The 26800-nt window shown below is 39.2% G+C and overlaps 1 protein-coding gene across 1 annotated transcript in view; it reads right to left on the bottom strand.

Moving 5' to 3' along the window:
• Nucleotides 1–25904, bottom strand: part of LOC138086215 (prolyl 4-hydroxylase subunit alpha-2-like) — an 88890-nt gene extending 62986 nt beyond the window's left edge. The window contains exons 1-2 of the mRNA XM_068981023.1: nt 25850–25904; nt 21893–21989 (exon numbers count right to left, since the gene is read on the bottom strand). Coding sequence (XP_068837124.1) covers nt 21893–21989; nt 25850–25904 — 152 coding nt within the window. The remainder of the gene's footprint in view (nt 1–21892; nt 21990–25849) is intronic.
• Between the last annotated feature and the right edge of the window lie 896 nt (nt 25905–26800).

Below are 26800 nucleotides of genomic sequence, written 5' to 3'. Positions count from 1 at the left end.
AAACAGACATTTCTCCAAAGAAGACATACAGCTGTTTAACAAACACATGAAAAGATGCTCAACATCACTCATTATCAGAGAAATGCAAATCAAAACCACAATGAGGTACCATCTCACGCCAGTCAGAATGGCTGCTATTCAAAAGTCTACAAACAATGAATGCTGGAGAGGGTGTGGAGAAAAGGGAAGCCTCTTACACTGTTGGTGGGAATGCAAACCAGTACAGCCACTATGGAGAACAGTGTGGAGATTCCTTAAAAAACTGGAAACAGAACTGCCATATGACTCAGCAATCCCACTGATGGGCATACACCCTGAGAAAACCAGAATTGAAAGAGACACGCGTACCCCAATGTTCATCGCAGTATTGTTTATAATAGCCAGGACATGGAAGCAACTAGATGTCCATCAGCAGACGAATCGATAAGAAAGCTGTGGTACAACACACAGAAATAAACTCAAAATGGATTAAAGATCTAAACGTAAGACCAGAAACTAAAACTCCTAGAGGAGAACATAGGCAAAACACTCTTCAACATAAATCACAGCAGCATCCTCTATGATCCACCTCCCAGAATACTGGAAATAAAAGCAAAAATAAACAAATGGGATCTAATTAAAGTTAAAAGCTTCTGCACAACAAAGGAAACTATAAGTAAGGTGAAAAGACAGCCTTCTGAATGGGAGAAAACAATAGCAAATGAAGCAACTGACAAAACAACTAATCTCAAAAATATACAAGCAACTTATACAGCTCAACTCCAGAAAAATAAACAACCCAATCAAAAAATGGGCCAAAGAATTAAATAGACATTTCTCCAAAGAAGACATACGGATGGCTAACAAACACATGAAAAGATGCTGAACATCACTCATTATCAGAGAAATGCAAATCAAGACCACAATGAGGTACCATTTCACACCAGTCAGAATGGCTGCAATCCAAAAGTCTACAAGCAATAAATGCTGGAGAGGATGTGGAGAAAAGGGAAGCCTCTTACACTGTTGGTGGGAATGCAAACTAGTACAGCCACTATGGAAAACAGTGTGGAGATTCCTTTAAAAATTGCAAATAGAGCTGCCTTATGACCCAGCAATCCCACTGCTGGGCATACACACCAAGGAAACCAGAATTGAAAGAGACACATGTACCCCAGTGTTCATTGCAGCACTGTTTTTTTTTTTTGTTTATAAAATGTACTTTTATTTTATGTTACTCTGCTGTTACATAGGGCATAACATTTTCACAAGGCTTTTTTGGGACTACAGTCAATGATTAGCAACATACAATAGTGGTCCAACTCTCTAAATAACAATCACTAGACAAACTGGACACCCTCTCACATGTGCACAAATCTGCATGGAAAAGTACTAATGTTTTAGACTGGACTGTGTGCTTTTTTTCCCCCTTTCTAGTGTATTAAGAAATGACATGCACTTTAATTTGCCAAAAGCAATGGTTGTATTCTGGCAGCAACATGCTACTTCTATTACATAGTAAAGTGAATACCAGAACTACAAAGGCAGGAGGTGTAAGTGAGTTTTTATTGGGAAGGGAAGTTGTCAACTTAAACAGCAGCAAATGAAGAGTGAAGAAGTAAACTCCCTGTTGTCACAGATACGCAAGACCTCCCTCACATATGATACAGGAGGCATTTAAATCTGTGATCCCCCAGCCCCAAAATGTAGAATGCTCTTCCATTCAATCTTATACTTCTGGATTCCTACTAAAAAGGAATACATTAAGAGGATGGAAAAGTTGCTTACTGAAAGGAAATCTCTGAAGAAGAGTAAGGGAGGGAATGTAGAAATTAAGAAGTTATGTAGAACACTCTTTAAATTGTAATTAGCTACATTTTCATATCTTCACAGTAATACAAAACACAGTCACTTGCAGAACTGGTTCAGATTACTTAAATACCAGATACATTTTTAGTCTTCTACATTAAGTGTTTGGAAGTTACTTATGTTTGTATGAAATGAAGCTATTAATACTTTTCTACAGCAGTAACTGCACACCAGGAAGGCTAAGACAAACACAAATCAAGGAATGGAGTTTTCCCAAAGCTGCAGTGTGAAAAGACTATAAACAGTTGATTCCATACACATGAATGGGTTTCTTTGCTATAGGAAATCCAAATGGAGTAAGGAATGGAGATGAGTAAAAAGGTTTCAAGGGGAAGAAAGGTGACACCCTGTATGCACTCAGTTTTCTGCCCCTTCTGCCGCATCACATTCTTCTCCTGCACTGTCTGATGTCCATAATAGATACTTCTACAGAAATAGTTGGAGATTTCAATATTCTACTTTCAATAATGAATAGATGACAAAAGATGAAAAAGGAAACAGAGCCCTTGAGAAACACAATAAAGCAGCTAGATCTAAGAAATATGAAGAACAATCCATCCAACAATAGAATATTTTTTTCAAGTGCATGTCTTCTCAAGTGTACATTGGACATTCTCTAAGCTACCTCATATGCTAGGCCACAAAATAAGTGACAACATAGTTTTAAAGATATATATCATACAAAGCATCTTCTCTGACTAGAAGTTGAAGCTCACAAATATGGAGAAATTAACCAATTGGTTAAGAACAAAACAGACTGGTTCCAAATAGGAAAAAGAGTACGTAAAGGCTGTATATTGTCACCCTGCTTATTTAACTTATATGCAGAGTACATCATGAGAAATGCTGGGCTGGAAGAAGCACAAGCTGGAACCAAGATTGCCAGGAGAAATATCAATAACCTCAGATATGCAGATGACACCACCCTTATGGCAGAAAGAGAAGAGGAACTAAAAAGCCTCTTGATGAAAGTGAAGGAGGAGAGTGAAAAAGTCGGCTTAAAGCTCAACATTCAGAAAACGAAGATCATGGCATCTGGTCCCATCACTCCATGGGAAATAGATGCGGAAACAGTGTCAGACTTTATTTTGGGGGCTCCAAAATCACTGCAGATGGTGACTGCAGCCATGAAATTAAAAGATGCTTACTCCTTGGAAGGAAAGTTATGACCAACCTAGATGGCATATTGAAAAGCAGAGATATTACTTTGCCGACTAAGGTCCGTCTAGTCAAGGTTATCGTTTTTCCAGTAGTCATGCATGGATATGAGAGTTGGACAGTGAAGAAGGCTGAGTGCCGAAGAATTGATGCTTTTGAAGTGTGGTGTTGGAGAAGACTCTTGAGAGTCCCTTGGACTGCAAGGAGATCCAACCAGTCCATTCTGAAGGAGATCAGCCCTGGGATTTCTTTGGAAGGACTGGTGCTAAAGCTGAAACTCCAGTACTTTGGCCACCTCATGCGAAGAGTTGACTCATTGGAAAAGACTTTGATGCTGGGAGGGACTGGGGGCAGGAGAAGAAGGGGACAACCAAGGATAAGATGGCTGGATGGCATCACTAACTCGATGGATGCGAGTCTGAGTGAACTCCAGGAGTTGGTGATGGACAGGGAGGCCTGGCGTGCTGCAATTCATGGGGTTGCAAAGAGTCGGACACGACTGAGCGACTGAACTGAACTGAAAAGAGAAATTAACCAATTGGTTAAGAACAAATCAAAAGAGAAATTAGAAAACACTCAGTGACAAATGAAAATAAAAATACAACATACCAAAACTTGTGGGATTCAGTGAAAGCAATGGTAAGAGGGAAATTTTATAGCTGTAAATGCTTACATAAGAAAAAGAAGAAAGATTTCAAATTAACTTTACAACTTAAGGAACTGGAAAAAAAAAAGAACAAACTAAACCCAAAGATGGTAGAAAGAAGGAACTAATAAAGATAGACCAGGGACAGACAAAACAGATAACAGAAAAACAACAGAGAAAATTAATAAAACCAAAGTTGGGTCTTTGAAATGATTAACAGAACTGACAAATCTTCAGCTAGGTTGACAATGAAAATAAGAGACAGAAAATAAACTACCGAAATCAGAAATGAATGTGGGGACATCAATACAAACGTTCAGCAATAAGAACATAAGAGGATACTATGACCAACTGTATACCAACAAATTAGACAGCTTAGAAGAAAGGGAAAAATATATAAATTAACTAAACTGACTCAAGAAGAAATAGAAAATCTCAGCAGATCAATAACAAGCAAAAAGACTGAAGCGGTAATCAAAAACCTTCCAAAGAACTAAAGTCCTGGACCAAATAGCTTCACTGGTGAATTTTACCAAATATTTTTAAAAGCATTAATACTAATTCTTTTCAACTTCATCCAAAAAATTGAAGGGAAGGGAACAGTTCCTATCTCATTCTATGAAGCCACTGCCCTGGCAACTACTGCCTAAAATCAAAGTCAGATAAAAGCATTACAAGAGGAAAATTAAAGACCAATATCCTTTATAAATGTAAAAAACTCAACAAAATATTAGCAAATAAAATCCAACAGCATATTAAAAGAATTATGCACCATGACCAAGTGGGATTTAGCTCCTGAATGCAAACATAGTTCAACCTAAGAAAGTGGATCAATGCAATATATTACATTAATAGAGCAAAGGGGAAAAAAACACTTGATCATCTCAATTGATACAGGATTCTTATTAGACATAATCCAATACCCTTTTATGATAAAAAAAAATCTCATAAAGCTAGGAATAGAGGGGAAATTCCTCAACACAATAAAGAGTATTCCTGAAAAACTCACAGTTAACATAATACTCATTGGCAAAAGACTGAAAGCTTTCCCCTGAAGATCCAGAAAAAGACAAGGATTTCCACTTTGACCACTACTATTCAACACTGTTACTGAAAGTGATAGCCAGAACCATTAGACAACAAACGAAATAAAAAGACATCCATATAGGAAAGGAAGAAGTAAAATGGTCTCTACTCACAGACAACATGAGTCTATACAAAGAAAATCTCAAAAAATCCACAAGAAAGCTACTTGTGCTAACAAACCAAACCCCAAGTTCCTGGGTAAAGTATAAACACACAAAAAGCTGTGTTTCTGTACACCAGCAATAAACAATCAGCAAAAAATATTAAGAAAGCAATTTCTTTTATAATAGCATATAAAAGAATTAAATACTTATATATAAATCTAGCCAAGGAGGTGAAAGACTTGTACAATGAAAACTACAAAGAATTACTGAAGGAAATTTGGAAACGATAGGAAGACTTAAGTCACTGGTCATCTGTTGCTGCTAAGTCGCTTCAGTCGTGTCCAATTCTGTGCGACCCCATAGATGGCAGCCCACCCGGCTCCCCCATGCCTGGGACTCTCCAGGCAAGAACACTGGAGTGGGTTGCCATTTCCTTCTCTAATGCATGAAGGTGAAAAGTGAAAGTGAAGTCGCTCAGTCGTGTCCGACTCTTAGTGACCCCATGGACTGCAGCCTACCAGCCTTCTCCATCCATGGGATTTTCCAGGCAAGAGTACTGGAGTGGGGTGCCATTGCCTTCTCCAAGGTCATCTGTTAATACTACCCAAAACAATTTATAGGTTAAATGAAATTCCTATCAAAATTCCTAGAGCCTTTTGGGCAGAAATGGAAAAGTTGATGCTCAGATTCATCTAGAAGTGTAAGGGATCCCAAACAGCTAAACAATCTTGAAAAAAAGAATAAAGTTGGGAGGACTCACATTCTCTGACTTCAAAACTTACTACAAAACCACTACAGCAATTAAAGAGTATGAATGAACAACAACCAAAAAAACCTAAGGCTTAAAAATGAGCAAAGGATTCGAACAGACATTTGCCCAGAGAGGATATGCAAATAGCTAATAAGCAGATGAAAAGATTCTCAATATCACTAATTACTAAGGAAATGCAAACCAAAACCACAATGAGATACCACCGTATACCCATTAGGATGGCTGCTATCAAAAAACCAAAACCAAAAACCTAGTTGTGATGAGGATTTGGAGATACTAAAACTTGTGTACTGTTGGGGGAATGTAAAATAGTGTAATAAATATGGAAAAAAGGACAGAAGTTTTAAAAAACAGAATTGCCATATGACCCAGCAAGTCCAATTCTGGATATATATACCCTAACGAACTGAAGGCAGGGTCTTGAAGAGTTATTTGTATACTTATATTCATAGCAGCATTAATCACAAAAGTCAAAAGTTAAAAGCAATCCAAGTATTCAAAGACAGATGAATGAGTAAACACAATATCCAAATGATATGTTATATATATATAATGTAATATTATTCAGCTTTAGAAAAGATGGAAATTTTGACATATGCTACAATGTGAATGAACTTTGAGGATAACTGTTAAGTAAAATAAGCCAGTTAAGAAAAAAGGCTAATAACTTCATAGAGACCTAAAGTAGAAGAATGGCTGCCAGGGGGAAGTCGGAAATAGAAGTTGGAGTTTCATTTTTACAAAACAAACATATTTCTAGAGATTGGTTGAACAGATGTGAAATGTATGTAACACTATTGAACTGTACGTTAAAAAAATGGTTAGATGGCAAAATATTTTGTTATATATATTTAAATACTATTAAAAAAATTTTAAGTATGTAACTGGCCTAAAGACACACATAAACCAAGAGAATAGTATAGAAAGCCCAGATTGTACATTCACAAGTGGTTAAAATGATATCATGTTATGCATATTTTACATTAAAGAACAGAAAAAATAAAACCAAACCTGATTCTTTAAAAATATTTTATATAGTCAAAATGGTCAAGAACAAAAGACATGAGTTAAACAGTGAGATAAGAATAAAAACAATTCACAATGCAAAAGATATCTAATATTATAAAAGAATAAATATGAACAAATATAGACCAATAAATTCTAAAACCTAGGAAAGACAAAATGATAAAAGTGGGTACAAGAAGGATTACAAAGGCTAAATAGACCAATAAATATTTAAGAAATAAAAATACATCAAATACTTATCTGTAAAATATTCCCCAGGCTTTAATAGTTTTATTTGTAAGATCTATTAAACTTTCAAGGAACACACTCTCAAGTACTCTCACAAGCTCAGAAAGAGATTCAGAAACATGAGGAAAAGCTCACAGACATATAGGTATATACCCACATGTGCACATGCACATGTAACACACACAAAGCTAGCTTACCAGCAGATGGGTCCTGAAGGACGGAGCTCTCCACTAATGACCAATCTCTATTTAGATGCTTCAGTTCCTTGTACACATCCATTATTTTTTCCAAATCTTCCTTGTCTTCAGGGATTACAAGGTTCAGTGCATCTCTTTTTTCAGCCCAGCTATAGAATGTATTGGGTGGAAAAATGAGAAGATAAGAATAACGAATCAAATTTAAGAGATTTTATCTTAACAAGTTTAAAATGCATCTCTCAAACACTATGACTTTACTATGTACCGGGTCCCAGAATAAGGAATTAAAAAATTAACTCCACTATCTTTCCAACTATCCCATATATCAAGTATTAACACCTCCCCTACCCAAAGATAGATAAAACCAGCTCAGAAAAGTTAAGTTATATGATTTCCCAAAGTCATACAATTGATAAATTATTAACAGAGTCAGGATATAAGCCCAGATAGGTGTAACTCCCAGACCAATGCTTTTAATCACTAAGCTATAACTGCCTCACAGATCAACAAACATACCAGTAGTACCTGGCTGAACAGGTTAGGAATGATGCTAAATACATCCACAGTCAATTTGATATAATCTTTCTGAAGGACAACCCTACAAGTCTAGGATTCAGCAATTCCATTTGTATGACAACACAATGAGGAAGTGTGCAAAGATAGAATAACAAACACTGAAGTGTTTTTCCAGATATTCAAAATGTTCAATAGGAAGAACACTGTTAAATTAATTATGATGCAGCTGCAAAATATAGAATACAGCACCATTTAAATGATAATAAAATCCGTATTTACTAACAGAAACACATTAGCTAGCAAACCATGTTACATAGTAAATATTATGATCCATATTGGTTAAAATTTAACTAAATTTGGTTAAAAGAAATACAGGCATACCTTATTTTATTGTGTTTTGCTTTTCTTCATTCAACTGTTTTTGCAAATTTAAAATTTGTGGCAACTCTGCTGTCATGATGGTTAATACCTTTCAGCAATAAAGTAGTTTTTCATTAAGGTATGTACTTTGCTTTTTTAGATATAACGCCATTGTGTACTTGTGGCTCAGTGGTAAAGAATCTGCCTGTAATGTAGGAGACACCAGGTTCAATTCCTGGGTCAGGAAGATCCCCAGGAGGAGGGCATGGCAATCTACTCCAGTATTCTTGCCTGGAGAATCTCATAGACAGAGAAGCCTGGAGGTCTACAGAGGTTGCAAAGAGTTAGACACAGCTGAAGTGACTGACCATGCACGCACACACACACTGTATACTTAACAGACTACAGTATAGTATAAACATAACTTTTGTATGTACTAGAATGCCAAAAAATTCACGTGACTCACTTTATTGCAATATTTGCTTCACTGCAGTAGTCTGGAACTGAACCCACCTGTAGTATCTCTGAACTACACCTGTATAAATTTTATGCCAGTGTATTTCAGTTCAGTTGCTCTCGTGTCCGACTCTTTGTGACCCCATGAACCGCAGCATACCAGGTCTCCTTGTCCATCACCAACTCCCAGAGTCCACCCAAATCCATGTCCATTGAGTCTGTGATGCTATCCAACCATCTCATCCTCTGTCATCCCATTCTCCTCCTGCCCTCAATCTTTCCCACCATCAGGGTCTTTTCAAATGAGTCAGCTCTTTGCATCAGGTGGCCAAAGTATTGGAGTTTCGGCTTCAACATCAGTCCTTCCAATGAACACCCAGGACTGATTTCCTTTAGGATGGACCATCCTAAAGGATCTCCTTACTGTCCAAGGGACTCTCGAGAGTTTTCTCCAATACCACAGTTCAAAAGCATCAATTCTTCGGTGCTCAGCTTTCTTTATAGTCCAACTCTCACATCCATACATGACCACTGGAAAAACCACAGCCTTGACTAGATGGACCTTTGTTGACAAAGTAATGTCTCTGCTTTTCAATATGCTGTCTAGGTTGGTCATAACTTTCCTTTCAAGGAGTAAGCGTATTTAAGGAGGGAAAAAAAGCCTGTAAACGTACAGACATCATGGTTACTTTTATCGGGTAGATTAGAAGTGGATTTTACGTCTTTATTACTACAAGAGTCATGCTGATTGTCAACTCTGCTGTCATGTTGATAATCTTCTAGTTTCCCATGAAAATAACTGTTATTTTCAGGTATCCAACCCCCTCCACGTAGAAAAATGCTTCGAGGAAAGCTAGGGGCAGCTACTGATCATGCACTGACTAGTCTAAGTTAATCACAGAAGTCCTGTTCCCCTTGTTAGTGATCTGCCTCAGCACAGGCAACTAATGCAATTTAAGCTAATGAGACATAAGTTTAGTGGGAGACGTCAGAAAAAATTTCTTCAGTGTTATAGTAATAAATAAAAAAAAAAGAAATAGCTCTTTAGCCAGTTATTGTGCTGTCTCTAAATATGATACCTAAAACTATTAGACATTTTAATCAGAGAAAGCTAAACTGAGGAGAAGCAGATACATTATTAGCAGAAGAGATGAAAAGAATCTGAGTTCATAACATGGTTGAGCCTCTCAATCAAGCAGCCTTAAAACTGCCTAATCTTAGGATTTCTTTTTATATGTAATATTACATTTTCCTCATTGCTTAAGCTATTATTGTCTGCCAAAAGTATCTCTAATTAAATTTTTTGTATAATCTTAACTTTGTTTATAATGTTAATGTATGATTTTGACATCCCTACTTAGAAGCATAATAGATAATTCAAATTTAACTGCCGATCTTTGCCCTCAAACATGCTCTACCCACTCACTTCCCCATGTCAGTTAACAACTCTATTTTTCTAACTCTTAAGGCTAAATCCCAGATTTGCTCTCATTTTCTGTCTTTCTTTCCCTCTCTACTCCAGCATGAAATAACAATGGTTCTACCTTCAAAACTACACTAGAGTATGACATCGTCTCACCAACTCTGTCATGACCACTCTAGTCCAAGCTACCACATCTTCTGTTAAGATTTTTCCAATACTTTCCTAACAGAGAACTCTATTCCCAATATAGATCTAGAGAGATCCTTTCCAAATAAGAGCAGAAGGATGTGGAGAAAAGGGAACCCAACTGCATTGTTGGTAGGAATGTAAACTGGTATAGCCACTATGGAGAACAGTACGGAGATTCCTTAACAAACTAGGAATAAAACTACCATATGACCTAGCATACTAGGCATTTAGCATACTAGGCAAATAACTGAGAAAACCACAATTCAAAAAGACACATGCACCCCAGTGTTCACTGCAGCACTATTTACAATAGCCAGGACATGGAAGCAACCTAGATGTTCATTAACTTATGAATGGATAAATAAGTTGTACATATACACAATGGAGGAGAAGGCAATGGCACCCCACTCCAGTACTCTTGCCTGGAAAATCCCATGGACGGAGGAGCCTGGTAGGCTGCAGTCCATGTGGTCATGAAGAGTCGGACACGACTGAGCAACTTCACTTTCACTTTTCACTTTCATGCACTGGAAAAGGAAATGGCAACCCACTCCAGTGTTCTTGCCTGGAGAATCCCAGGGACAGGAGAGCCTGATGGGCTGCCGTCTATGGGGTCGCACAGAGTCGGACACAACTGAAGTGACTTAGCATACACAATGGAATATTACTCAGCCATTAAAAGGAAGCATTTGAGTAGTAATAGTGAGGTGGATGAACCTAGAGCCTGTTATACAGAGTGAATTAAGTCAGAAAGAGAAAAATAAATATCTCATATTAACACATATATATGGAATCTAGAAAGATGGTACTGATTAACTTATTTGCAGGGCAGCGATAGAGACGCAAAAGTAGAGAAGTCTCATAGACACAGCAGGATAAGGAGACGGTACGACAAACTCAGGATAGTAGCATTTACATATATTACACACACACACACACACACACCCTAAAAAGTGTAAAACAGATAAAGAGCAGTAGAGCAGGAAACTGCTTGTAACACAGGGAGCCCAGACACACACACACACACACACACACACACACACACCCCTAACAAGTGTAAAACAGATAAAGAGCAGGAAACTGCTTGTAACACAGGGAGCCCAGCCTGGTGCTCTGTGACAACTTAGAGGGCGGAAAATGGGGAAGTTCAGGGGGAGGCTACAGAGAAAGATGATATATATATAATTATGACTGATTTGCACTGATATATGGCAGAGACCACCACAACACTGTAAAGCAATTACCATCCATAAGAGCAAACCATACTACTCTTGGGCTTCCCAGGTGGCTCAGTAGGTAAAGAAGCTGCCTGCAATGCAAGAGACATCAGAGACATGGGTTCGATTCCCGGGTTGCAAAGATCCCCTGGAGGAGGGCACGGCAACCCACTCCAGTAGTCTTGCCTGGAGAATCCCGCAGACAGAGGAGCCTGGCAGGCTACAGTCCATAGGTCGCAGAGTCAGATACAACTGAAACAACTTAGCATGCATACACATGCTACTCCTCTGATCAAAATCTTTCCCAAACTGCCAGTATCACTCAGTAAAAATTAGCCTCCATGGTTCACAAGGTCCTAAATAATCTGGCCCTTCACTGTCTTGCTGACCTCATCTTCTACTACTCTCCCTCTTGCTCACTCTGCCTTCCTCATTCTTGCTTTCCACTACTCCTTAAACCCACCAAACTCCTCCTTTAGGACCTTCACTGTAGATGCTGCTATTTGGCTGTCTTCTTCACATCACTATATGGCTAAAATATCACTTCCCTGATGAGGATTATACTGACCATCCTATTTCATTTCAGTTCAGTTGCTCAGTCGTGTCCATCCGACTCTTCGCGACCCCAAGAACAGCAGCACACCAGGCCTCCCTGTCCATCACCAACTCCCAGAGTCCACCAAAACTCATGTCCATTGAGTTGGTGATGTCATCCAGCCATCTCATCTTCTGTCATCCCCTACTCCTGCCCATCAGGGTCTTTTCAAATGAGTCAGCTATTCGCATGATGTGGCCAAAGTATTGGAGTTTCAGCTTCAACATCAGTCCTTCCAATGAACATCCAGGACTGATCTCCTTTAGGATGGACCAGTTGGATCTCCTTGCAGTTCAAGGGACTCTCAAGAGTCTTCTCCAACAACACAGTTCAAAATCATCAATTCTTCGGCAACCAGTTTTCTTTATAGTCTAACTTTCACATCCATACATGACCACTGGAAAAACCATAGCCCCAGGACTGATCTCCTTTAGGATGGACAGGTTGGATCTCCTTGCAGTCCAAGGGACTCTCAAGAGTCTTCTCCAACACCACACTTCAAAAGCATCAATTCTTCAGCACTCAGCTTTCTTCACAGTCCAACACTCACATCCATACATGACCACTGGAAAAACCATAGCCTTGACTAGATGGACCTTTGTTGACAAAGTAATGTCTCTGCTTTTTAAAATGCTGTCTAGGTTGGTCATAACTTTCCTGCCAAGGAGTAAGCGTCTTTTAATTTCATGGCTGCAATCACCATCTGCAGTGATTTTGGAGCCCCAAAAAATAAAATCAGCCACTGTTTCCACTGTTTCCCATCTTATTGCCATGAAGTGATGGGACAGGATGCCATGATCTCAGTTTTCTGAATGTTGAGCTTAAGCCAACTTATTCACTCTCCTCTTTCACTTTCATCAAGAGGCGCTTTAGTTCTTCTTCACTTTCTTCCATAAGGGTGGTGTCATCTGCATATCTGATTTAGTAGCACAAATAGTCCCTGCTTCTAGAAGTCCAGATCCCCTTTACCCGGCTCTACTTTTCTTTTTTCCCATGATTTTTGACACTTTCTACAATATAATTTACTTATATGTTAAGTTTTTGGTCTCCCCATGCTACTGGGGCTAGAATTATTTTTTGTTTGGTGGTGGTTTTTTTTTTTTTTTCCTTCGTGTATGTACTGGGTCTCCATTGCTGTGCATGGGCTTTCTCTAGTTGCCATGAGCAGGGGCTACTCTCTAGTTGCGTTGTATAGGCTTCTCATTGTGGTGGCTTCTCTTACTGAACAGCACAGACTCTAGGCACAGGGGCTTCAGTATTTGCAGGTTGCAGGCTTAGTGGCCTCGCTGCATGTGAAATCTTTCTGGACCAGGGATCGAACCTGTGTCCCCTGCATTGGCAGTCAGATTCCCAAGCAGTAAACCACCAGGGAAGTCCTGTTTGCTGGTTTTTAACTGCTGTAGTCTAGCTCCAAAAACAATGTTTGGCACGTGATAATTACACACTAAATATTTGTTACATGTAGAATACATGAATAAATGGAGGAGAGGTGATGAAACCACTGTCATCATTCCAAAAATACCTCTCAATCTTATCTGAGAAACAAGAAACTCAAGATATCCATGAAACTATTCACGCATATTAATAAATCAGACAGCTAAGTATACAGTTCAGGAAGAGTGCTGTGAACTGGCCTTCCAGGGTATAATCAGAACCCTAGAGAAGCAACAAGCAGACATAGAGCCCAGAAGGGAGTGTGGTCAGCAGCAGCTTAGCTGAAGAGGTGAGCATTCTTAACAGAGCAACCATCTCCTTCTCCAATCTCAAGAACCCTGGATTCACACCCCAACTATCCAGGTATCATCCATGACACCAAGGGTAATATATCAAACAGGTGATAATAGGTAAAGTCCAAAACAGGACAGGGCAAAATGGGCAATTTCAAAGTAAGCATGTGAAATGTCAAATCCATACTTTTTGAGCATGAACCCTCAAGCGCTGGCTAGTAAGGACAGCCTCCTGGAGTCTTATCAAGTCCTTTGATCAGCTAAGATTTTAAATGAACCCTAACAATGGATAACCGGAGAAGGCAATGGCACCCCACTCCAGTACTCTTGCCTGGACAATCCCATGGATGGAGGAGCCTGGAAGGCTGCAGTCCATGGGGTCACTGAGGGTTGGACACGACTGAGCGACTTCACTTTCACTTTTCACTTTCATGCATTGGAGAAGGAAATGGCAACCCACTCTAGGGTTCTTGCCTGGAGAATCCCAGGGACAGGGGAGCCTGGTGGGCTGCCATCTATGGGGTCGCACAGAGTCGGACACAACTGAAACGACTTAGCAGCAGTAGCAACAGTGGATAACAGGAAAAATAAATGAAATGGAAACTTTCCAAGAGGAAACTATATCATTTCAAAATAGAGACCGAGGAAAGACTAAAGAGATAGACCAACTAATGCAGAGGGTTGGTATAAGCAATGGAATTTAAAGCTCCAAATGTAGCTAGGGGACACATAGAGAAGGGACACAGGCTCCAATGCACTGACCCACGAACTCTTCCTTCACTGCTCTCACTAGCAGAGATAAGAAGGGCTAAAAGAAGAATGTGGGAACCAAAGCAACAATGGTTTTATCTTTGGGGGGCAGTATTAAACTTCAGAATTAATGTCTTTAATAATCATAGGTCTACTCATGTTTTCAGTTTTGGTAATTTATATTTTTCTAAGATACTGCCTACTTCATTCTAACTTTTCAAAATTATTAGCAGACAGTTGTTCATAATCTTAAAATTAATATTAATTAAAAGTTTAAATTCTGCTAAAATACTTACAAAATTTACCATCTTAACCATCTTAAAATTTTTTAATCTACTTATTTATTTTTGGCTGCACTGGGTCTTTGTTGCTTTTGCTCGGGCTTTCTCTAGTTGCAGCAAGAGGGGGGTTATTCTTCGTTGGGTGCACAGTCTTCTCATTGCAGTGGCTTCTCTTGTTGTAGAGCACAGGTTCTAAGCACAAGGGCTTTGGTAGCTGCAACACGCAGGCTCAGTAGTTGTGCATGAGCTTAGTTCCTCCATGGCATGTGGGATCTTCCCGGACCAGAGATCAAGTCCCCTGCATTGGCAGGCAGATTCATATCCACTGCACAACCAGGGAAGTCCACCATCTTAAGCATTTTCAACTGTACAGTTCAGCAATGTTAAATATATTCACACTGCTGCACAACCAATGTCGAGAACTTCTACATCTTGCAAAACTTAAAACTCTTTACCCACTAACCAACAACTCATTTTACTCTTTCCCTGCAGTCCCCTCAACCATCATTCTGCTTTCTGCTTCTGTGAATTTAACTACTGTAAAAATACCTAATATAAATGGAATCATACAGTATTAGTTTTTTATGATTGGCTCACTTTACTTAGCACAATATTCTTAAGGTTCATCCATGCTGCAGGATGTACCAGAATTTCCTTCTTCTTCAAGGCAGAATAAAATTCCATCATATGTCTATACCAAACTGTGTTTATCCATTCACCTGTAGATAGACATTTGGCTTCCTTCCACTTGTTGACTACTGTGAATAATATTATTATAAACATAGATATAAGTCCTGGAGACTCTTCCTCCAATTCTTTTGGGTATACCAGAAGTGGAATTACTAGACCATATGGTAATTCTATTTTAAATTTTTTGATGCATCGTCATACTGTTTTCCATAGGGACAGCGTCATTTTGCATTCCCAACAACGGTGCACAAGGATCCCAATTTCTTCACATTCTTGCCAATATTTGTTATTTTCTGCCTTCATTTTTTTATAGCACCTATCCTAACAGATGTGACGTGGTATCTCACTGTAGTTTTGATTAGCATTTCCTTAATGACTTGCAATGCTGGTCACATCTTCAGATGTGACTTGGCCATTTGAGTATCTTTTTTGCAGAAATGTCTATTCAACTCCTTTACCCATTTGTTAATCCTGTGACTCACACTATGCATTTATTTTTAACCTCACTGTATGTATAGCTATGTATCAGTTTTTACTTCTAATATTGTTTATTTGTTTTCCTTTCTTTTTTTCTTGACCATCCCAGTCAGAGGACTGATTATCTTGCTAACATTTCCAAATATTACCAACTTCCGGTTTTGATGATTCTCTAAACTGCATCTTTTATTTTTCTGACTTCACTAATTTCTACTTTATCGGAATGGTTTCCTTTCTTCTACTTTCCTGGGGTTTTCCCTATCATTCTTCTAACTCTTTGACTGGCTCACTGTAGAAATAGAAAACTGTAAACCTTATAGTGGCTAACTCAATTTGTGTCAGTTCAGTCACTCAGTCGTGTCCGACTCTGCGATCCCATGGACTGCAGCACGCCAGGCCTCCCTGTCCATCGTCAACTCCTAGAGTTTACCCAAACTCATGTCCATTGAGTCAGTGATGCCATCCAACCATCTCATCCTCTGTTGTCCCCTTCTTCTCCCGTCTTCAATCTTTCCCAGCATCAGGGCCTTTTCCAATGAGTCAGCTCTTCGCATCAGGTGACCAAAGTATTGAAGCTTCAGCTTCAGCATCATTCCTTCCAATGAACACTCAAGATTGATCTCCTTTAGGATGGACAGGTTGGATCTCCTTGCAGTCCAAGGGACTCTCAAGAGTCTTCTCCAACAACACAGTTCAAAAGCATCAATTCTACAGTGCTCAGCTTTCTTCACAGTCCAACTCTCACATCCATACATGACCACTGGAAAAACCATAGCCTTGACTAGACAGACCTTTGTTGAGAAAGTAATGTCTCTGCTTTTCAATATGCTGTCTAGGTTGGTCATAACTTCCTGCCAAGGAGTAAGCATCTCTTAATGTCATGGTTGCAGTTACCATCTGCAGTGATTTTGGAGCCCCAAAAATTGTCTTTCACCATTTCCACTGTTTCCCCATCTATTTGCCATGAAGTGATGGGACCAGATGCCATGATCTTCATTTTCTGAATGTTGAGCTTTAAGCCAACTTTTTCACTCTCCTCTTTCACTTTCATCAAGAGGCTCTTTAGCTCTTCTTCACTCTCTGCCATAAGGGTGGTGTCATCTGCATATCTGAGGTTATTGATATTTCTCCCGGCAATCTTGATTCCAGCTTGTGCTTCTTCCAGCCCAGCATTTCTCATGATGTACTCTGCATGTAAGTTAAATAAGCAGGGTGATAATGTAAAGCCTTGACTTACTCTTTTCCTGATTTGGAACCAGTCTGTTGTTCTGTGTCCAGTTCTAACTGTTGCTCCCTGACCTGCATACAGATTTCTCAAGAGGCAGGTCAGGTGATCTGGTATGCCCATCTCTTTCAGAATTTTCCACAGTTTATTGTGATCCACACAGTCAAAGGCTTTGGCATAGTCAATAAAGCAGAAATAGATGTTTTTCTGGAACTCTTCTGCTTTGTCGATGATCCAGTGGATGTTGGCAATTTGATCTCTGGTTCCTCTGCCTTTTCTAAAACCAGCTTGAACATCAGGAAGTTCACGGTTCACATATTATTGAAGCCTGGCTTGGAGAATTTTGAGCATTACTTTACTAGCATGTGAGATGAGTACAATTGTGCAGTAGTTTGAGCATTCTTTGGCATTGCCTTTCTTTGGGACTAGAATGAAAACTGACCTTTTCCAGTCCTGTGGCCACTGCTGAGTTTTCCAAATTTGTGTAGGAAAGTTTAAATGGAGTCAGGGGTTGGAAACCTACAGTTCTGAATAAACTTTGAAAACACAGCAGACTCTTAAAAGTATTCTGAAAATATAAGTCATGTTACAATCACAACTAGTTTGATCAACAATGAAAAGGTTTACCAAATCTTTAATGTCTATTTTTACAAAATTTAACTTACATGTATACGTATTGTTTATCTTGTCATTATATATTGAAAGGTTTGTTTCAATAATTCCAAAGTATGTTTAATTTATAATTTGGGGACTAGAACAGTTTGCTACAGGAAAGGAAGATTTTAAAAATAATTGCTGTAGAAAAGGTATATGCTCATTAAAGATGTAAACTATAATTGTCAGACATTGGTTATCTTCCTGATAATCAAGGCATTATGTCTTCATATGCTAATCAACAAAACTATCTATAAAGATTCTCTTAACATTCAGAACATAAATGAGATTTTCATCCTTGTAAAACCAGTTTTTACAATTAAAAAATAAAATGACTGCAGTTTCTTTTTTTTAATTTAAATTTATTTATTTTAATTGAAGGTCAATTACTTTACAATATTGTATTGGTTTTGAACCTTAAAATACTATGCAGAATTTTCATTTACTTTCATAAAATTTACCTTATTAATTTCAGCCTTTCTCCCTTTGGAATTTAGGCTATAAATATCCCTCCAAGACAATATAGATGCATTCCTCAAGATTTGATACATAAAATTTTTATTATTCATTCCACTCTAAATGTTTTCTAATTTCTACGACGATATCATTACTATTACATATATATATATATATATACACACACACACATATATATACACTACACATACACACACATATATCTTTTTAAACATGAACTTTTAAAAGTTATTTTTGTTGCTTTCTAATTTCATGGAATGGTGATACATATTCTTAAAAGTGAAGTATGACCTAGTGTGTATGGAGCTTTTTATATGTTCTATGTGCACTTGAAATGAGCAAGGAAGGTTCTACATGCGCTCAGTATACCAAGCTTTTTTATTGTGCTATTCAAATCATCTACTACTTTAATGTGTTTTCATTTGCTTGATCTATCAATGACTGTGTGCATATGTTAAAATATCTCACAATAATTATGGCTTTACAATTCTTCCCAGAAAGTTTATACTTTAGTACTTGTACGGCATACACCCAAACAAATTTAGTATCCTTAATATCATTTTTTGCTTTAAAGATCATTTTGTCTGATATCAACTTGCCATACTGGTTTTAATAACTGCCTGGAGAGCTTCCCTGGTGGTCCAGTGGTTCTGACAATGCAGGGGATAATCATTGGTCTATGAGGATTCCACATGCCAAGCAGCAGCTACGACCGCGTGCTCCAACTACCGAGCCCACACTCTAGAGTCTGAGAGTTGCAACTAGTGAGCTCACATGCCACAATTACTGAAGCCTGCATGCCCTAGAGTCTGTGCTCTGCAATATGAGAAGGAACTGCAGTAAGAAACCTGTGTACCACAGCTAGAGAAAGCTCACGCGCAGCAACAAGTACCCAGCACAGCCAAAAATAAATAAATAAATACGAATTTAAAAACAACTGCCTGGAGTATATTTTACAATTCTTTTACTATTTAACCTTTCTGTATTCTTTGGTTTCTGTCTCTTTTGTAAACATGATATAGCTAAATTTTTTTCTGAATATGAGAATGTATCAGTTAAACTGCAGCAACCTTCAGGCTTGTTTACCTTATTCTAGTTTTCTTTTTTTATAGCACTTGTTAATATTTTAACATACTATATAACATACTTATCCAGTATATTGTATTGCTTCTTTTCCTCAGCTAGAATGTTAGTTTCTGAGAATGGGAATTTTTGTCTATTTTACTCACTTATGTCCTAAGTGTTTACAATATAGCCTGGCATAAAGTTTTATGCACTCTATGAATATATGATAAGTAAGTGACTATTTCTCTTTTAACTGCTAAGTTTAATGTACTTTCATTTCTTGTGATTACTATTATATTCAGATTCATTTCTACAATATTATTTTTAATGCATATTAAAAACAGTACAGCATCTAAGGAAAAAAAGGTAAATTTCTAAAAAATAATGGCTTTTTCTTGCTTGCCAAGCAGTTCTATCCTGACCAGGAAATTCAAAACTCAATGGAATCTTTCACTGAAATGTTATTTTGTCAACATTTTTGCCTTGATGAAGTAAACAGGATCTCTCATTCACCATAATTGGGAATCTTTTGTCTTATATTTAAACCTGAGTGAACTCACTTTTTAAAATAAGCTTTATTGATATATAATTTACATACCAGAAAATTAATCCTTTAATGTGTATGACTGAGTAGTTTTTAGTATACTCACAGAATTGCACATTACCGTGAACTACAGAACATGTTCATCTCCCCATAAAGAAATGCTATACCCATTAGAAATGCTATACCCACTCCCCACTCTCCTTCCTTTTTCCCAGCCCTAGGCAACCACTAATTTGATATGTCTCTATGTATTTGCCTAGTCTAAACATTTCATATAAATTCAGTCATATAGTATGTGGCCTTTTATGTCTGATTGACTTCTCCAGGCAAATCTCTGGGATATCTATTCTTCGTTTAGCTGGCCTAGTCTGCTCTGTATCTGTTGTGGAACACACCACTGAATCAAAGAGAACTCACCACAGGAAATGAAAAGACAGAAAAGGAACACTGAAATAATACAGTGATAGTAACTGCAGAAGCAGCTCCCACCCCTACAACTAGGGGAACAAGGAAAAAGGTATAAGGAGGACTCTGGTTTAAACCCAGGGACTGACTTCTGAAGAAGACAATGCTGTCTGACTATTTCTGGAGCTGGAGAGGGAGGCACCAAAGGTCTGGGACTCGAGCCTTTGAAGTAAGAGCACTGACTTGATGAAGCTGCCATCAATGAACACAAACTATGACTGCTTCTAGAAGACTGAGAAAAAAATGGGGAATACCTATTAATGCTGAAGTTTACAACTACTGAGGGACTGACATTCATGGAATGGCAAGCAAAACAGGAAAAGTACAGGTCACTTCTTCCTGTTGCATTTCATTCTACTTTTAGTGCCCTCCAGTTGGCAGAAACTGACAGGAAGCCAACTAATAAAAGAGAAATAAAGTGTGCCAACTCCCATCTCCAAGACCAAAGCAGAATATATTAATAGAAGGGTTAAGTCTGAATCCAAGATGTCTCTTGGGTAGCTTAGTAACCAGTACATGTTATTTAACCCATCCAGTGAGCCTTCAATTTCAAGAACTGCTTTTAACTTTTAGAACATATATTTGGTTCTTTTCTTTTTTTAATATAAATTTATTTTAATTGGAGGTTAATTACTTTACAATATTGTATTGGTTTTGCCATACATCAACATGAATCCGCCACAGGTATACACGTGTTCCCCATCTTGAACCCCCCTCCCTCCTCCCTCCCCATACCATCCCTCTGGGTTGTCTCAGTGCATCAGCCCCAAGCATCCAGTATCATGCATCAAACCTATACTGGCGATTCGTTTCATAAATGATATTATACGTTTCAATGCCATTCAAATCTGCATGGTCTTCTGATGAATTCTGTTGCTGTCTTATGTTTTCTATTTCATTTTAAATATCTTATATGCCTTTATTATCTCAAGTTCTTGGGTGTCTAAATTCAATTTTGTTTTCTATTCTGCTGACACAGTGAATAGGTTTTGAAATTTATAATTGTGAACTCAGCAGCAGGGTCTATGTGAAAGTGAAAGTGTTAGTCACTCAGTCATGTCTAACTCTTTATGACTCCATGGATTGTAGCCCACCAGGCTCCTCTGTCCATGGAATTCTCCAAGCAAGAATACTGGAGTGGGTAGCCATTTTCTTCTCCAGGGGAATCTTCCTGACCCAGGGATTGAACCTAAGTCTGCCACATTGCTGGGATTCCCTGGTAGCTCAGATGGTAAAGAATCTATCTGCAGTGCAGGAGACCCCAGTTCAATTCCTGGGTTGGGAAGATCCTCTACAGAAGGGATAGGCTACCCACTCCAGTATTCTTGGGCTTCCATGGTGGCTCAGCTGGTAAAGAATACACCTGCAATGAGGGAGACCTGGGTTCGATCCCTGGGTTGGGAAGATTCCCTGGAGAAGGGAACAGCTACCCACTCCAATATTCTTGCCTGGAGAATTCCATGGACTGTATAGTCCATGAAGTTGCAAAGAGTCGGATACAACTGAGCGACTTTCATTTTCACTTTCTCCCACATTGCAGGCAGATTATTTGGGAAAGCACTAGGGCTTATGTGGCCTGGATTTAAAGTGTGTCCCTTCAAAGAAGATTTGCACTTATTTCTGCTAGGCATGCTAGAGGACCATATTCAGGTGAATTTCTACATCTGGAGAATAAGTGCAAGATCCTAGACTGTGGAAATAATGAATTATCTTTACCTTTTCATCACAGACAGTTTGGCTTCAGCCAAAACAATGTATTCTTTCAGAGCCTGGACCAATTCTTCTTCCACAGAAATCAACTTAGCCACGCGCCCTACAAGGGGATAGAAGAAAGGGCCCGTCAGAACTGGACAAGTGGTTTCCCAGCTTGCTTCACTGGGACAAAAGCTCCAATGAAAGGTGGGTCCCCTGAGACAGAAGAGAGAAGCTCTTTCTGGATCACTCAGTTGAGAAGCTTAAGGAGATCTGATGGTCACACTGTTTTAGCCTTTGGCTTGAAGACAGAAAGACACTCCCAGAGGGATGTTCAACACTTGGTCCATACAGTGAACTCTGTCATTAAGGAAGGGCCTTTATCTCATCCTTTCACCATACAGCTAATCTTATCATGTGGGGCATGGAAATCCTGGAGGATAAAACCACTTCAATACATAGAAATGAACTCTGAAGTTTCAGGTGAGGAAGAAAAGAGGAGACTGGATTCTCAAGTCATATAATGTACACCACCTATAATCATTATGCATGTATGCTCAAACATGGATGACTCTGTGCAACCCCATGGACTGCTGCCTGCCAGGCTCTTCTGTTCATGGAATTTTCCAGGCAAGAACACTGAGGCTTGCCATTTCCTACTCCAGGGGATCTTTCTGACCCAGGGATCGAACCTGCATCTCCTGCATTGGCAGGCAGATTCCTCACCACCGCACCACCTGGGAAACGATCACTAGTGTGGAATCACTTTTGTGACACTCCACAAAAAGTACCTGAGCATTCCTAAAGGTTCTGAGAATATCTAGACCTCACAGAAAGGGTACACACCACAAACACGTTTCACAGAAAAAATCTTTGGGCAATGTGCGGTCAGTTCCTTGCTGCTGCTGCTGCTGCTAAGTTGCTTCAGTCGTGTCTGACTCTGTGTGACCCCACAGACAGCAGCCCACCAGGCTCCGCCGTCCCTGGGATTCTCCAGGCAAGAACACTGGAGTGGGTTGCCATTTCCTTCTCCAAGGCATGAAGGTGAAAAGTGAAAGTGAAGTCACTCAGTCATGTCCAACTCTTAGAAACCCCATGGACTGCAGCCTACCAGGCTCCTCCATCCATGGGATCTTCCAGGCAAGAGCACTAGAGCGGGGTGCCATTGCCTTCTCCAGGTCAGTTCCTTAATGGCCTCTAAAACAAAAAGTATTAATTTCTGGAAATTCCTTTCTCACTGTCCCCTGCTGCTGCTGCTACTGCTGCTAAGTCGCTTCAGTCGTGTCCGCCTAGTTACAGGTAAAAACATGTAGGTGAGACTTTTCCACCCTGATGGAGAATAAGTCGGCCAACCTGATGTGGGGAACTAAGACTCATCTGCGGAGAATACAACCTTCCCTGGTGCATATCAGCAGACGTGAAGATCTCAGCCCTTGTGTAGCCCAGAAAACCAAATGAGGCCATCACTAGCACAGACACTTGGAGTTTCATGATTCCAGAAGCCAGTATCTGTAAGGCATGTAGTAACATTAATTGGATCACTACAGTCAGAAAAAAGACTGACTAATGTGAGGAGATTAATACAAATGCATGCACATGTGCAAACACACACAACACAAGCCACAGTAACTGACTTATACTGTGAAGTTTAAAGGAAACTGTCTGATTATATGCTCTTCAGGAAACCAAGCACTAGAGGGGAGCAACCAGTTGGGAAGCAACCAAATGTAGGTCAAGCAGTTTTCTAACGCCAGGATGATCAATATGAGCTGGCTGCCGGGAACCTAAAGTGAAGTATGCTACAATACTCGAAACTAAACAGTTCACTCTAGAAACAAAATGATCAAAGCTGAGCACACAATTAATTAGAAAGCCAAGTCCAATCCATTAGCTGGTAAAATCTATAGTCTTCAGAAATGGTGAAAGTGAAGTCGCTCAGTCGTGTCCGACTCTTTGCAACACCATGGACTGTAGCCTACCAGGCTCCTCCGTCCATGGGATTTTCCAGGCAAGAATACTCGAGTGGATTGCCATTTCCTTCTCCAGGAGCTCTTCCCAAGCCAGGGATTGAACCCGGGTCTCCCGCATTGTAGGCAGACACTTTACCATCTGAGCCACCAGGGAAGTCCAGACGTTCAGAAATGGTATAGCTCAATAAGAAAAATACGCTAGAACAGGCAAGGTATAATTCTAGACTTCACAGATTACTCTGCTGTCTTTATTTAAATTTGGTCCTCAAGGTCAAAAGAAGGGGAGCATGTCCTGAAAAGTTTCAGATTTCACTGGGAAAATAAGCATAAAACATATGTGAGTACATAGTAAGAAAGTTGAACATTCAGACTCAGGAAACACAGATCAATTATTTACTTTTCAAAGAACAAATTTCTTCATCAACAAAATAATATAACTGGATATCATGATTTTTAGGGCCACCTGTAAGTTTCAAAGAGAGTCTATGATATTTATAAAATTTACCTCAAAGAAGAAATACAATATAGGTATATTCTGTGCTAACTATGGAGTAAGAGAGTTTATCCATTTACTAGCTGTGATGTTTTGGACAAGATAATTTACCTTTCTAAGTTGTTTTTCACTCTGCATGTGGTTAGTGTTTAATGAGGATTAAATAACAGTTAATTTAATGAGGATTAAATAACAGATTTAATGAGATTTAATGTGATTTAATCCAACATCTGCTGGATCATGGAAAGAGCAAGAGAGTTCCAGAAAAACATCTATTTCTGCTTTATTGACTATGCCAAAGCCTTTGACTGTGTGGATCACAATAAACTATGGAAAATTCTGAAAGAGATGGACATACCAGACCACCTAACCTGCCTCCTGAGAAATCTGTATGCAGGTCAGGAAGCAACAGTTTAGAAGTGGACATGGAACAAAAAACTGGTTCCAGACAGGAAAAGAAGTACATCAAAGCTGTATATTGTCACCCTACTTATTTAACTTATATGCAGAGTACATCATGAGAAATGCTGGGCTGGAAAAAACACAAGCTGGAATCAAGATTGCTGGGAGAAATATCAATAACCTCAGATATGCAGATGACACCACCCTTATGGCAGAAAGTGAAGAGGAACTAAAAAGCCTCTCGATGAAAGTGAAAGAGGAGAGTGAAAAAGTTGGCTTAAAGCTCAACATTCAGAAAACTAAGATCATGGCATCCGGTCCCATCACTTCATGGGAAATAGATGGGGAAACAGTGGAAACAGTGTCAGACTTTATTTTTGGGGCTCCAAAATCACTGCAGATGGTGACTGCAGCCATGAAATTAAAAGACACTTACTCCTTGGAAGGAAAGTTATGACCAACCTAGATAGCATATTGAAAAGTAGAGACATTACTTCGCCAACTAAGGTCCATCTAGTCAAGGCTATGGTTTTTCCTGTGGTCATGTATGGATGTGAGAGTTGGACTGTGAAGAAGGCTGAGTGCCGAAGAATTGATGTTTTTGAACTGTGTTGTTGGAGAAGACTCTTGAGAGTCCCTTGGACTGCAAGGAGATCCAACCAGTCCATGCTGAAGGAGATCAGCCTTGGGATTTCCTTGGAAGGAATGATGCTAAAGCTGAAACTCCAATACTTCAGCCACCTCATGTGAAGAGCTGACTCATTGGAAAAGACTCTGATGCTGGGAGGGATTGGGGGCAGGAGGAGAAGGGGACGACAGAGGATGAGATGGCTGGATGTCATCACCGACTCAATGGCCGTGAGTCTGAGTGAACTCTGGGAGTTGGTGATGGACAGGGAGGCCTGGTGTGCTGCGATTCATGGGGTCGCAAAGAGTCAGACATGACTGAGCGACTGAACTGAACTGAACTGAACTGAACTTAATGTGACTGGCACACAGCCATCATTTCAATAAAGAAAACCACAGTCATTATTTGTTCCATAAACATAAAAAGTGTCTGCTTTTATGTTGCTGTTAGCCTAAATTCTGCCTTTGGTCTACTTCTCCCTCTCTAACCTTTAATAATAGTAGCTATCACTTGTTGAATGATTACCAGTCTTCTACATACCATCATGTGTTGTTGTTGTTGTCTGACTCTTTGCAACCCCATGGACTGCAGCACGCCAAGCTTCCCTGTCCTGCTGCGATTCATGGGGTCGCAAAGAGTCGGACACGACTGAGTGACTGACCTGAACTGAACTAAAGGAAACACAGTGAAGGTCAGCAAACATCCATATACTATTAGCAATGACGAGGACAAAGTCAAAGTTAGAAGGCCTCCTTTTATTTTCTGTGGATCTTGTTGGGCTGCTACACTTTTATGGAAACTTTGCAAAGGAAAGAGCTCCCCATAGTGACTGACAGTAAGTTTCTCACCAGCACAGCAGGAAAGAAACTCTATCATATTTAATTTAAATTAATGACCTCCTCTTTTCTCCAGGAAAGCAGGAGATAAAACTCCTCCATGAAAGATGTCCTCTATATACCAGGATGAAAGCAACTCTCTAATTCCCAGAGATTGGGAACAGAGGCCAAGAGAAATCTGTACAAATAGATCTTGTTAAAATAACTCTTAACTTCCTTTAGTCTCCCCATATACTTCATCCACTTTTTCATATTTTCTACTCTTTGTTCAACCTGGTATATAAGCACCTGGGCCTATCCATTTGGGGATCTTCATTCTCTTATGGGGACCCCCAAGTACATTTAAAATTCTGTATGTTTTTCTCCTGTTAATCAGTTTTACATTAATTTGATTTTCAGGCCCACACAGAGGCCCCAAGAGAGCAGATATAAAGTTTTGTTTCTCTTACACTATTAACCAACTCAACCTGGTATCTACAGAATACCCTACCAAACAACAGCAGAATACATATACCTTTCAAGGTCACACAAAACATTCTCCAGGATAGATCATATGCTAGGTAATAAAATAAATTTCACTAAATTTTTTTTTTTAAAAAACCT

The sequence above is a fragment of the Capricornis sumatraensis genome, chromosome 9, assembly GCF_032405125.1.
Source record: "Capricornis sumatraensis isolate serow.1 chromosome 9, serow.2, whole genome shotgun sequence".
Classification (NCBI taxonomy): domain Eukaryota; kingdom Metazoa; phylum Chordata; class Mammalia; order Artiodactyla; family Bovidae; genus Capricornis; species Capricornis sumatraensis.
This window is presented reverse-complemented; position numbering and strand designations above follow the sequence as displayed.